At 44.5% G+C, this 13,542-nt stretch overlaps 1 protein-coding gene across 1 annotated transcript in view; it reads left to right on the forward strand.

Moving 5' to 3' along the window:
* The window catches only part of KIF5C (kinesin family member 5C), a 204,958-nt gene extending 192,999 nt beyond the window's left edge, over positions 1–11,959 (forward strand). Inside the window, exons 22-25 of the mRNA XM_006880763.1 lie at positions 5,423–5,494; positions 7,857–7,961; positions 9,573–9,789; positions 11,845–11,959. Of these exons, the coding sequence (XP_006880825.1) occupies positions 5,423–5,494; positions 7,857–7,961; positions 9,573–9,789; positions 11,845–11,951 (501 nt within the window). The 3' untranslated portion in view covers positions 11,952–11,959. The remainder of the gene's footprint in view (positions 1–5,422; positions 5,495–7,856; positions 7,962–9,572; positions 9,790–11,844) is intronic.
* The last annotated feature ends 1,583 nt before the right edge of the window (positions 11,960–13,542 follow it).

The raw sequence follows: 13,542 nt of genomic DNA on the forward strand, positions 1-13,542 counted from the left end.
ACTCAGCATAATGTCCTCCAGGGTCACCCATTTTGGATAATATTGCATGAGTTCCTTGTTTTTCAATGCAGCATAGTATTCCATTGTAATTCTGCTCATTTTTATAATTTAGAAGTCATTAGATTTTGGAGCCACCTCACACTGTATGACCATTAATAGAACAGAAGGAAAAACCCTGTTTCCAAGTAAGAATCATTGCATGGGACTAAGACTTCAAGACATATTTTAGGAATGGGGCAAGTGTCAAAATTCATTCCATAATGTCATTCAAGTGTCGTATGTGTTGGTACAGAACTGTTCTTGTCTCCAAGCACCTGCTGACCACGCAGGGCCACCCCTGAGGCTGGCACGCTGACCCCTGTGCCAGTGATCTTGCTCCCTGATGTCAGTAAAGGAATGAGGACATGATTTTAGACACAGAGTGATTCCACATTTCCTCGGCTTAGTCCCTCAGCTCTCTTGTCAGTTTTGTTAGCTATCTAGTTTCCTTCCAATTAATGTCTTCTTTGCTTATACTATAATCCTGCCATCCATCACACACTCATTTTACACCCCTACACAAACATATACCCTGTTAGCCAGTCATTCCTCTGACACATGCAGTCACAAACTCACACTTAACTTTGGTCGCCCACACTTAGTTGCTCACTTACCTATACACACTTGCTCACTCACACATGTGTTCGCTCTCGCTCATCTTGGCTCCTTGGCTCACACGTTTACACACACACACACACACACACACAGAGTTTCTCTTTCTCTCTCTCAAGCTTTCCCCCACACTCATAAGTTTGAAATCTGAAGGACATTTAATCAAATTCTTCTGCCTTTAAAAAAAATATGCTTGGGATACCTTTGGTGGCATATATTTCCTTACTAGCCACCACATCTGTCCACTCCTTCGTTCTCGTTCCCACGCTCTCCCTCCCAATTCCCACCCTCGCAGATTCACCGAGATGCATGCTCATACCGCGCATGCGCACTTGCGTTCCCGCCCACTTGTCACTCTCCCTCTAGCGCGCTTGGTTACTCATACAGTTGGACAGACACACTGACTCCCACTTTCTCCCTCTCTCTCTTTTCAAATCCAAGATTAAAATCTCACAATATATATTTAGATGGCTTCTCTAAACCTTAGATCAAAATCCTTCCCCAGGTCATCAGGTTCTTCAGAAATAATAGATTCAGGGTCCTGGGGTGACCTTTCTTGAGCCTTCCCTAGCCCAACACTTGCCTTGATGCCTTGAGGATTTGTGCTGGAAGGATTAAAATCTGCCCTCTGGAGATTGTCCTCTAGAGCCCCCTCCTGGAGGATATCGGAAAAGCCTGACTGGCCACCAGGGACCAGCTTGCTCGTAGGCTACAGGGCACCTTGTCTTGGTGTCGTGATTGGACCTTGTATTTCCACCTCCGAGGCCCCCATCCTCACTGACCACTTTGACAGCAAGATGAGCCCTGAATTTTTGTGAAAGGCAGATCCTGTGAAGGAGAAAGTGTTGAGGGATGTGAGCGAGGCAGAAGGACAAGGTGTACGATGACGGAAACATTTATTGATATGGGAAGCCAAATTGCAGTTGCTCATGCATAAATGCTATGCATAAAATTTACAAACTAAAGACCTCCAACTGCTCCTCGTGCATTGTTGTGTCCACCTAAAAGCAATATGCAGTGATTTCTGTGTGAGGTAGAATTTGTCTCAAACAAAAGAGTAAGTTTCCAAACTCAGAACTTAATATTATGTGGTTACAGAGACTCTAAGGAACATCTGGCCCTTTGACAACGCTCCCAGATCTGATCTTATTTCTGCTTGGCCTGATGCTGTTTCTCAATCTAAATATTAGCTGTGATTACAGTTTGGTCAACAGTCGACTCACTGAAGCAGCAACACGAGCTTGGAGCTCAGTCTTGGGCACACAGGGGTGGCTGTGGGGACCTAACACCCCTCAGGCAGAGGCAGGGCAGCAGCAGGGCTGTGTAAGGAGATGCTGGCCTCACCTGCTTTGGAAGGGGGCAGGCCTTGGAACAGGTACTGTGTGCACATTATTCATAATAACAGATCCACTTAGCTCCTGCAGAAAGCAATTTACCTCATCCGAGGAAGCAATTGACTTCAGGTGCTTCTTATTTCAACACAGAATTGGACCCAGTAATAAGACCTTAAATTAATACAGAACCTTAATTCCAATAAATTTAGTGTTTCTGTAGCTTTTTCGCTTACTTGGGCTGCCTTGAGCCCATCCTCCTTCCTTTGCTCTTTTTCTTTTTCCTTTGAGCTGCATGCCTTGACATTCTGTGTTAGAGGTCAATTTAGACAAATGGAAACATTTCGACAGAGTTTATCTTTCACGTCCTCCTTTATAGGAAAATATTTTGCAAGGAATTAACCGTATCTCTTGTAGTAAATACACAGGCGCATAACAAACAAGATATTTTGACTTTCTGATTTTCTAAACCAAGATCACTATGCTTGACTCAGATTCTCTGCTTAGCAATCCAGTTCCTAAGGATTCCTTTGTCAGAAATAATGAAAACAAAGGAAACCTGTCCCCAAGAAATTCATTACTATGACTATTATAACAACAAAAGGAAATATAAAATATCAAATATATTTTTTAAATGACAATTATAACAACAAAGGGAAAACTGTAAAAGCCCAATGGAGAAATAATTAAGTCCAATATAAAAGATTGGTAAATGAATAGTAAGTGAAAACTCTCTGAGAGGTGAACTGACGCAGTGACTTCAACAGTGAGCTTAAGCAAAGTGGGAATTGTGAAGCGAGTGCAGGAGTTTTGCTTTGCTGTACTTAGGGTCGCTGGGTGTCAGCGTCGACTCTGACAGCACCTGGCAACAACATCTATTGACGGAGTTCTGGTGGTATAGTGTGTTACACAGAGCACTGTTAATCAGAAGGACAGTGGTTCAAACACTCTGAGAGAGAAAGATGGGGCAGTCACCTCATATAAAGATTTACAGCCTTAGAAAATGAATGGAAGGTCACTGGGAGTTGAATCAACTTAATGAAAGTGATTTTGGGCTTAATGTCCCTTGAAGGCTCTTGGTGGCATAGTAGATTACACACTAGGCTGAAATAAGGCCAATGGTTTGAACCCATCAGTTGCTCCATAGCAGAAAGGTGAGACAGTCAGCTTCCATAAAGATTTACAGAAACCTTTTTTTTTTTCAATCTTGCATGTGCATGGATCTTTTTTTAAATTTCATTTTATACTGGTTTCCACACAAAGATCATAAAATTTATATACATTGTTTCTCACACCAGACCTTTCCTCTTTCCTTTACCAGTCCCTCCTTCTACCCGTCAAATTTCACAACCCTATGTTTAAGTGCCCCCCCCTCCCGGATCCTTGAACATGCTTTACAATAAAGGTCCTATACAGTATTTGTCTTTATGAGACAGAATTAGTTCACTTAACATAATGCTTTCCAGTCCTTCCCATGTTAAGTAGTAACTTGCAGAATTATTGCTTCTGCATGCTGTGTGTTGCTGTTGTTGTTGCTCAATGTGCCACTGAGTTGCCTGTAACTCATAGCAACCCTTTGTACAACAGTCCTAAACCCTGCTCTATTTTGTGCCAATCTTATTGTCTCTGAAACACCTACTCCCATTACCCCAGTCACTGAATCAATCAATCTCATTGAGGGTCTTCCTCTCTTGTGCTGTTCCTCCACCCTCCCAAGCATGACGTCCCTCTCCAAGGACTGGTCCTACCTTGCAACATGTCCAAAGTCTTATCAGACCTGGCTTCAGAATCCTTGCCTCCAAGGAGCAGCCTGGTCTCAACCTACAGAAACCTTTCAAGGCACCATGAGTTAGAATTAACTTGACTGCAGTGATTTTTTTTAAAGAAAGTGTTTAGCAACAATGATTTTCATTGAAATGAATAATAAATTTAAAAAATTATTTTTAAAAAAGTGTTTATTGGGTGTTCCAGGGTGGCCACAGATAGTTAATTTTTTTTTTTTGGTTGCTCACCAAAAGGCTGGTGATTTGAATCTACCCAGAGTTTCTTCAGATCTACTTCAAAAAATATCAGCCGCTGTAAGACTCTGAAATCACTCTGGATCAGAAGTGATCTGATAGCAGCTGCTTTATGTGCTCAAAACAATTGTAAGAGTTTTATTAAGTATCATCTTATTTAATCTTCACAAAAATTCCTAGGATGTAATTTACGTTTTTGTTACACAAAAGAAAAATGAGGCAGAGGAAGGTGAACGCTTTTTCCAGGCAGTGCTGGTGGAGAGTGAGAGAGCCCAAGGCCATGGAATGATGCCTGTGCCTTCTGCTCGTGGCATAGCCACAGGGAAGTCACATATGGGACCATCTGCATATGGGCCAGCAGGGGGCACAGAAACAGGAACACTGTCAGTTGGTTAGGACAAGAGAAAGTGTGCCTAGCTTTTAATTTAAACTTGTCATTTGAGTTAGTTCCCAAAATTTCACAAGATGGGAGGCTTAACACAACAGACTGCATAGGGCACAAGGAATCTAAAATTTAGGTCTTGGAAAGGTCATGGTCTCTCTGAAGTCCCTAGAGGGCAGCCCTTCCTTATCTCTTCCAGCTTTGGTTATACCAGCATTCCTTGGTTTGTGATAGGATAATTCCAATCTCTCTCTCCATCTCCAAATGCCTGCTCTCCTTCTATGTTTTTGGTTGGGTGGGGTGTGGTTTTGGTGTTTGGTTTGTTTTTTTTTAAATAAAAAATTCAGTCATGAACTCATTGTAGTTATGGAGTCAATTTCAACTTGGGATAGTAAGACTGCCCCACACAGTTCTCTTTGCTGTGATCTTCAGGCAAACACATTATTAGGTCCCTTTCCTGCTGAACAACCAGACAACTTTTCAGCCAGCAGCCAAATTCTTAACCCATCTGCAGTCAGAGATCTTCAGAGAGACTGGAGCCCACATTCCTATTAAGCATATCTGCAAAGATCTTATTTCCAAATAAGGTCCCGTTTTGACGTTCTGACTGCTAGGACTTTACCATCCTGTATTTTGGAATGCACAGTATATAACGCTTATAGTAATACTATATATATAACAATATTTTATGTAAGTGATGATATTGTTATATAGCATGGGTGACATGGATTTTTGTGTAATGTGTGTGTGAGAAAACCTAGGAATTTTTATAGTTAAGAGAAAGAACACAGGTTCCCTTTAGAGTCCAGCAAATGAGCAGCAGGCTTTGTGGTAGTTTACAGTATTCTGTTCTTTCAGATTCCTGATGTCAGACAGTGAGGCTGGGTCAGGGGCAGATGAGGAGTTTAGGGGGTGAGTCAGAGGAGACGGATTCCAAAGCATGTGTGGAGACTGCTGGGCTAAAATGACCTTGTGTCAAATGTGTCATAAATTTAATATGTTTCCTGATTTAAGTGGCTTTTAAAAAACGTTTCTTCTAGTCTAGAGAACTGCAGACGCTTCATAACCTTCGCAAACTCTTCGTCCAGGATCTGACCACTCGAGTTAAAAAGGTGAGTTCTCTTTTGTTTTAATGGGGCTTCCTGGGAAGAAAAAAAGAATGACAAGAGAGAATCATTGTCTAGTGAAATAGTACTTGCTTAGGTTGGGGTTCATAATACTTATAACTTAGTTCAGGTCAGAGAATGTTATTAAAACAATGTGCCAGAGAAAATATTTTTCTCAGGAACAGTTTTCAGATTAAAAAAACAACAATGTTAGCATCTTTTTCTGACCTTCATTTCAAATTACCAAAGCCTGCTGTGATCATACAGGAGCACACAGAGAAGTCGAGGCGGGCAGGCCACTGGAAGCACAGTGAACAATATCAGATGCCCAGAGAGACTTGGCAGTGGAAAGCCCTCAGGTCTGTCCACTAGGTCACTGCGGGCGAGGTCTTGCTTCACAAAGCATTGTGACGTTCACTCTCAGCAGTTCTTTAAGGGGTTCTTAAGGCTCTTGCTTTGCAGGTAAGTTAGACTCAAATGCGAAATAAGTTACCTAAGTTACGAACTTTGATAAGTCAATAGTTGTAGAGGGGCTTCAAGCCTTTTGTTCATAGGGTCACTATGAGTCACGCTTGACTTGATGGCAATCAACAACAAGAAGAAGCTACGTAGCTAGGAAGAGTCTGTGGTGGAAATTGAAGCCTGTGTGACTTTAGGCAGAAGAAGGCTGGGCATTTTCCTCCCATGAGATTAACTGCCTCTGAAAACCCACTGGAGGGTCAGCTATGGCCCAGTTCTGACTTGATGGTACAGAACAACAAGTGACTTCAGAGTCCGAGCTGCTTTAGCTTTCATCTTTCTCTCTCTCAGATAGACACACACACACACACACACACACACATCTTGGGAAAACATCCCAAGGGTGAATCCCCCGAATATCTTACAGAGGTTTAAGTGATGAGTAGGACAGAGAAGTATGCTTTTAAAACATTTGAAAGTAATGAGTGGGACATAATGGAGCCATATGCAGAAGAATGATAGAATTGGAAAGAGTTATAATTAAGGAGAGTGGATGTGCCATGTGTGTGCTTTGAGTGTTTATTCGTGTGTGTATGTCCGTGCTAATGTTTGTGACTATGTGTGCATGCATGTTTCTGTATGGACGTGTGCATGTGTGTGAGTGAAGGAGCCAAGAGAAAGAGGCCAAGTATTAAAAAATAGGGTAAGTTTTGAGTTCAGAAAGAGTTAATGGCAGTAATGGTTGTCCTAGGCTTGGTGAGGAGAAGGGACATGTTTTCCTTAGACTGTGGGTATAGAGAAGTAAAGACGGAGACATTTGAGAGGAATGTGCGCTAGCGGGAAGGAGTTGCCCCTGGCAGCTGTGCTCTCAGTTACAACGGAGGCTCGGTCCTCCATGGAGGAACAGGGAGAGTGAGGGCAGGAGTGATTCAGATGCTGCGGTGGGACATTTGCTAGGGATAAAGCAGAGGGTTGCTAGCCTGTGAATGCAGCTGAGGGTCAGAAATGTGGTCTTGGAGTGACCCTGGCAGCATGGTTCCAGTGAGATAGAAAACCTGGGCATGAAAGGAGGCAGAGAAGGCAAGGAAGTTCCAAGGCCTAAATGGCAGCAGGTTGGCAGATAGTGACCACATCATGAAAATACCTGCACCAGAGCAGAGCTGAGAGAACGAGGCTGGAGGGGGAGAGACCTGAGCAGAGCTTGTAATAAGGACCAAACAGATTTAGTCAGGTGGCCCAGATGAGGCCATGACCAGGAGGAGGCTGAGGGCTGAGAGTTCAAGATCAGCTTTGCCTTGTTCTAGAACCTTCTGGTGTTCTCGAAGTGTGGTCTTTAGGCCAGTAGAGTTAATGTCATCACAGAACTTGCTGGATATGCCAGTTCCCTGTGCTCACCATAGACCTCCCTGAACAGAGGGAGAGTTCTCACAGCTCCTGTCCTAGGTGATTTGGATGGTGACTCACATTTGAAAGCCCCTATGTTAAATGGAAGAAAAGGAGGGATGAGGTGTTCCTTGACTCAGAAGCTCTCAGAAAGTGAAAGCTGGTGAGCGCTGCGCTAGTCAGATGCACTCAACATGCTTGCCACTGCCGGACCTCTGGACGTGTACACACATGCCCTTCTCTCATCTTTGCCTCAGCTTGGCAGGGCCCGAGTGCATTGTGTGCTGCTTTCAAGGTCCGCTACATTCCAGGACTTGACCCAGCAGCCTTTGCTGTGATTGACTCGAGAATTGGCCTAGAAGCTGACTTAGAAGTTCCAGGTGTCTAAGCTTTCAGAGCCACTCTTTAAACTCAGAATAACTTTTGGTGGGATTGATGACATACTTGAAATGTGTCATTTGCTTCTCCCGGGGATGAGGGTGGTGAGGTGGTGGGCTGTTCTGCTGACTATGTGGTGTTGACCCAGAGTGTGGAGCTGGACAGTGATGATGGAGGGGGCAGTGCTGCCCAGAAACAGAAGATTTCCTTCCTGGAAAACAACTTGGAACAGCTCACTAAGGTTCACAAACAGGTAGGAGAGAGGGGTCCCAACTTCCTTAGACTTCTTTGGCTACTATGTGAAAAGAAGTCTCTATACTTATCTGTATTTCCTACTAGAAACATCCCTTAAAAGTACTAGAAACATCCTTAAAACTTCTTCAGAGGTTTCCCTTATAAATAAAACTATGAGGAATTAAGTTTGAACTTGGATCTGGGGCGTCAGGCATTCAGAATCCTGCATTTTCATCCTACCTTGGGTCCTAGTTTGCCTCGTGTCTCCCACAATGACTCTGAGGCTGTTCTTGGACCCAGAAAGTTCACAGAATATAATGTGGAAAAATTTCAGAGCTAACTCAGACCCTCTTTTGCACAGATGTAAGTAGACTGGGAGGAAGTGACTGGCTTTATTCCTTGCAGGGAGAGCAGGGCCTAGAACCAGCATCTTTTCTGCTCAGTCACTTTATTCCTAATGCTCCCTGGGCATCTTGTATAATCCTTACCATGTCCAGAGTGCCAAAGAGTGACATGTCCAAGCTCACCAGTGATTTAGGCAGGTTACCTGTCTCAGCTTCTTCCTGTTAAAAATGCTGGCATGTGTGTTCGTGACTATTCTTTAGGTGAAATGTCCAAAGTTTTGAAACAGACCAAGCAGGTGTAAACTTTTCCCTGACTTAATGCCTTTTCAGCACTACAGATTGATGACATTTTCCCTCACAGTTGAAGTAATTTAAGCAAATTATTGTAAAAATTTAGAAAACACAAATCTACCAGAAAACTTTAAACAGCACTTTGAAGTTTTTTAGTTATTTCATTCATATCCTCAACAAACATTTACTGAGAAGTTACTGTGGGCCAAGTCCTATTGCTGGTGCTGGGATTTGAGCTACCTCACCATGGTATTGTACATTATGATTTTCATACCTTTTCTTTATCTTCTTAGATCCCCACAGTTGCCCTGTTTTATAGTATCTTTGTTTTATGGAGGAGAAACCAAGACTTATGGTGGTCACAAGACTTACCTCTGCCATGCTAGGTGGCCAGAAATAACCAAGCTGGCCCATGAGTCCACTCTTAAATCCAACAGCTGGCTACTACCTCTTAACTATGAATCTTCAGTAATAAAAAAAATAAACAGTGACCCATGTTATTTGCTGACCTCTAGTTATGTTGCAAAGCTGGATCCAAACCACATGCCAGTGTAGACACTGGATAATACAAAAGCAAGACCTTTGGAGAATTCTAGAATGTGCATGATTTTCATTGAGTGCTTTTAAATTCACTTTAAATTCCTTAGCCTTCACAGTTTCTCACACTGACCTTCTCAATTCTATTTATTCTTCCAGATGAGGAAGTAAATCTTGCCCAAGCTGGGAAGTTTTTTGTTGAAGGATAGATTTTTAAATTTCATTCTGTAACAGTCACCCTTCTCTGAACTCAGTTAATCTCATGTTTAGCAAATCGGAGCACAGGGCATGGGGTTTTTATCTCCTTCCCTGCTCAAGAGCTTATGTTTTTATAGACTTTCAGAGCTGACCTAGCAGAGGTGGGGTTGGCTTCACGGGCTTGGTCCCCTCCTGGTGGCTGGCCTCCCTATGAGACTGGCTGACCCTCCCCTTGTCCTCCTTCCATCACCTCTGCCCAGCTGGTCCGGGACAATGCAGATCTGCGCTGCGAGCTGCCTAAGCTGGAGAAGAGGCTGCGAGCCACGGCCGAGCGCGTCAAGGCCCTGGAGAGTGCGCTGAAGGAGGCCAAGGAGAACGCCATGCGGGACCGGAAACGCTACCAGCAGGAGGTGGACCGCATCAAGGAGGCCGTGCGTGCCAAAAACATGGCCAGGAGGGCCCATTCAGCCCAGATCGGTACGTGCACGATCTCCATAGAGAACTCGGGACCCACAGTGACCTTTCACCAGTGATCTCACTAAATGGTGACAACATCTTATATTGAACTGAAAAGCAAGACAGACTCAATACTCTGAGGCTACTTGCACAGAACCATGATGTAGTAACAGCATGTCGTGTCCACATGTCATCCGAGGCTCAGGACACTGGTTGGGTAGCCGGGGAATTCTCACCTTTCCTACGGGAAGCTCAGATTTGACTCCCAGCCGGTTCACCTGGCTGTATAGTCACCACATCTGTGTCATTTGTTGCTCTCATGCTAACCAGGTTTCATGAGAGTTTCTGAACCAAGATGGACTAGGAAAAAGACCTGGTGCTTGCTTCTGAAAATTAGCCAGTAAATATTGGGTGACAGTAGTCCAGCCTCCACTTGCTTGTGGGATGGTGTGGGACCAGGTAGCATTTGGTGCTCTTGAGCATGTTGTTGTTGGTAGGTGCTGTCCTGTTGACGACAACGCATTGATATGAACCTTGCCCCATCCTGTGCCATCCTCAGTCTCCGCCTTGCTCAAACCCTGTGTTGCAGTTGCTGTGTCATTCCACCTCTTGAAAGTCCTCCTCTCTTTTGATGACCCTCCACTTTTCCCAGCATGCTGTCTTTTTCCAAGGTCTGGCTTTTCCTGACAGCATGCCCAAGGTTGTGCCTGAGGTCCCTAGCAGTGAGGGAGCCCACTCAACAACAGCTGAAGGTCTCAGTGTTAAAGGTGCTGTCAGACCTGCAGTGCCTACGGGAGCCTGTTTCTCACAGGTCTGTATATCCTGAGAGAATGCAAGTGTTCAGCACCTGCTTCCTTCCACTGAGACCTCTTAGTTAACCAGAGAAGCCAGCTGAGGCTGTGTGCAAAAGTGTTTGCCTGCAGACAGAAGAATACAAAATATAAAAATTTAAAAATGCCAAGTACAAAAGTAAGTGGCCATTTCTCAGTCACCTTGCACTGGGCGGAACAGTGAAGAAGCCTGAAGCCAAAGCCTCAGGGAGAGTTGAGGAGGGGTGCAGGCTTGAACCACCCTGGAAAGATCCCAGCCTGGCACCAGGGATTGGTTTTGGTCCCATGCTGGGCGGCGAGCCTGCAGCCTGCCAGGTGTTCCAGAAACACCTAGATGGATTTGGGAATCTTACCCAGGCAGGGAATGAAGTTGAAATTTCTAACTCATCACGATACAACAGCAAGAACAGAAGGGGATCTGGGGATGCCAAAGGAATAGAAAGAATTTTTAAAATACATACATCTCTAATAGCACGTAATACTTCTTATCAGATATTGCTGCGTGTATATATTGTACACCTGCAATTTTGTGTTTTTCATTTTAAAATCATACTTCAAGTTAGTGGCACATAACCTTTATTGGCCTTTAGAGTCTGATAACTTACTGGGATGCTAGGAACTCTTTCCTGGTGAGGACTTTTGGATCGACTGCAGATAATTAAAAGCAAATGTAAACAATTATATGACTTAAGAAAGTGAAATCATGCTTTAAGGCTTTTTATTAAAAAATTTCCTGCTCTATTCTTTTCATTCTTAATTTATACTTTTGAGAAAGAATGAATTTTTACTTTTTTTTTCTAATTCCTTTGCTCACTCCCTCTGAGAGCCAGCCTCTGCAACCCCATGATTTCCACTCCCACCCACCCTCAGCCTGCCCGCCACTCTGCCTCCTCCATTGCACTTTTGTACACATCTTACAAGTTATCCTTCTATTTTCACAACAACGATCTTATGCAATATTTGTCCTCATGAGACTGAGTTAGTTTACTCAGTAAAACACCCTTTTATTTTCTTCAAGCTGATTTCCAAAAAAGAGACTTGATATGTAAGTTTTCTTTCCTCTAACTATTGGGTGCCCTATAGTGTCTAACTGCACTAATGGAAGTTGTAAACTTCCTGTTTTCAAGAACATCTGGGGGAAATTGTAGAACTTGGGACTGTTGGTTATGACATGTGACAGGTCCTTGTCTGAGTGTTGCTGATTAAGCCATCTCTGTAAGTCTGTTTGTTCTCTTTGTTCTGACAGCCAAGCCCATCCGCCCAGGACACTACCCTGCATCATCTCCAACGGCCGTCCACGCCATCCGAGGGGGAGGAGGCAGCTCTTCGAACTCCACTCACTATCAGAAATAAACATGAAGTGAGTTCTTGGTTTTGTGTCGGGTGACTTCTCTGTGGGGCAGCCCCAGGCAGATCTGAAGGCGGGTGCCTGTGTCTTCCTGAAGAAACCCCCCCTTGGTGCTGGCAGCCATGTTTGTGGACCCTCCGTGGGAAGATCCAGCTCTGCTCCAGGGCGGGCCCTGGAATTTCAGTTTAGTAGGGTCCAGTGTACCTTCAACCCCATCCAGATGCCCAAGGTCCGCCTAGGACTGGGGGACATCCTGAGCCAGGCCAGGCAAATCAACTCCAGGGATAGGAGAGGGTGTGACAAGTGATGCACGGAGTCTATAAGACTCCCTTGGCATTCCCAAAGGTTTGTCAACATAGAATAGGTGATTGTTTCATGTTTACACAACCGAATAGAAAGAACCAGAAAGTAGTTGTTATGTGCTGTCAAGTCGGAACCTACTTAGAGCTGACCTTCCAGTGGGTTTTCAGAAGCTGTAAATTGTGTGGAGAATTTTGCCCATCTTTCTCACAAGGCACAGCTGGTAGATTTGCACCACCTACCAACTCCTTATCCACTAGGCCACCACGTAGTAGAAAGTCCTATTTTTATCATAACTGTTTAATGGTGCAACATAAGTAAGGTTCCAATCCCTTGTTCACAGAGTTGCTGTGGGTCACAGGTAACTAGAAGGCACCTAACAACAACGCATGACATATATAAGCTGGGTTTTCCCACATGATGCCAGTTGATATCTGTGTGGTTCAGACCGTTTCCCCTTTTCTCTGAGATAGTAGTTCTGAGGCTTCTGTGGACACAGTCAACATCCTAGACATTGCTCCACCAGCCAAAAAGGAAAATAAAATAAAACCAGTGTTATATATTTTAGGGGAAAAAAGAAACAAAACCCCGCCCTTTCATAGTTTAAAGGAAGGCATTACTTTGTGGGCAGGGCTTGTGTTTAGAAAATCAATCGCCTGTGGGTGGACGGAGGCAGCTCCAGACACAGACCGTGGGCTTACAAGTCCTTACAGAGAGAGGATGGCTAGCTTACGGGGCGGGCAAGAGGCAGGCTGCAAAACCACAAAGATCAAGAGCAAGAGTGGGCAGATTCCTCCTCCTGGCCTTCAGGATGGAGAAGGCAGACGTGAAGGGCTGAAGCTGTCACTCAGAAAATGACAGCATTGCCAAGGTGCAGCTGAAAACTCCTGAGGAGGACATGTCGATGACTATACCCAAACCCCCTTCTCCTGCACTGGCTCAGGCAGCATGCCAGGGCTGGCCAGACAGCCGGAGAGGTGACGAGTCAGAAGCAGCCTGAGGGCGGACAACATGTCCACTGCCATCTGTCCACTCCTAGGAGGGAGGGCACATGGACCAGCTATTCAGACCCAGACATTGTCAGTATTGGGTCAACATGGAAGGGGTCTGTGCCTGGTACAGCTTGGCAGCTTAGAACAGAGAAGCCTAAGCCCTGGGTCTCAGTTTTTTTGTGGATGTCAGTGTCACCTGCACAGATGAAGCCAGGAAGCCAGCTGTGGCTTTTTAGTTTTACCAAGCACCCTAGGTGATTGTTAGACCCACCAGCATTTGAGAATGATTCGCCTAAAGCGACCG

This window comes from Elephantulus edwardii, unplaced genomic scaffold, assembly GCF_000299155.1.
Source record: "Elephantulus edwardii isolate Elephantulus edwardi_28Jun2011 unplaced genomic scaffold, EleEdw1.0 scaffold00010, whole genome shotgun sequence".
NCBI classification, from domain to species: domain Eukaryota; kingdom Metazoa; phylum Chordata; class Mammalia; order Macroscelidea; family Macroscelididae; genus Elephantulus; species Elephantulus edwardii.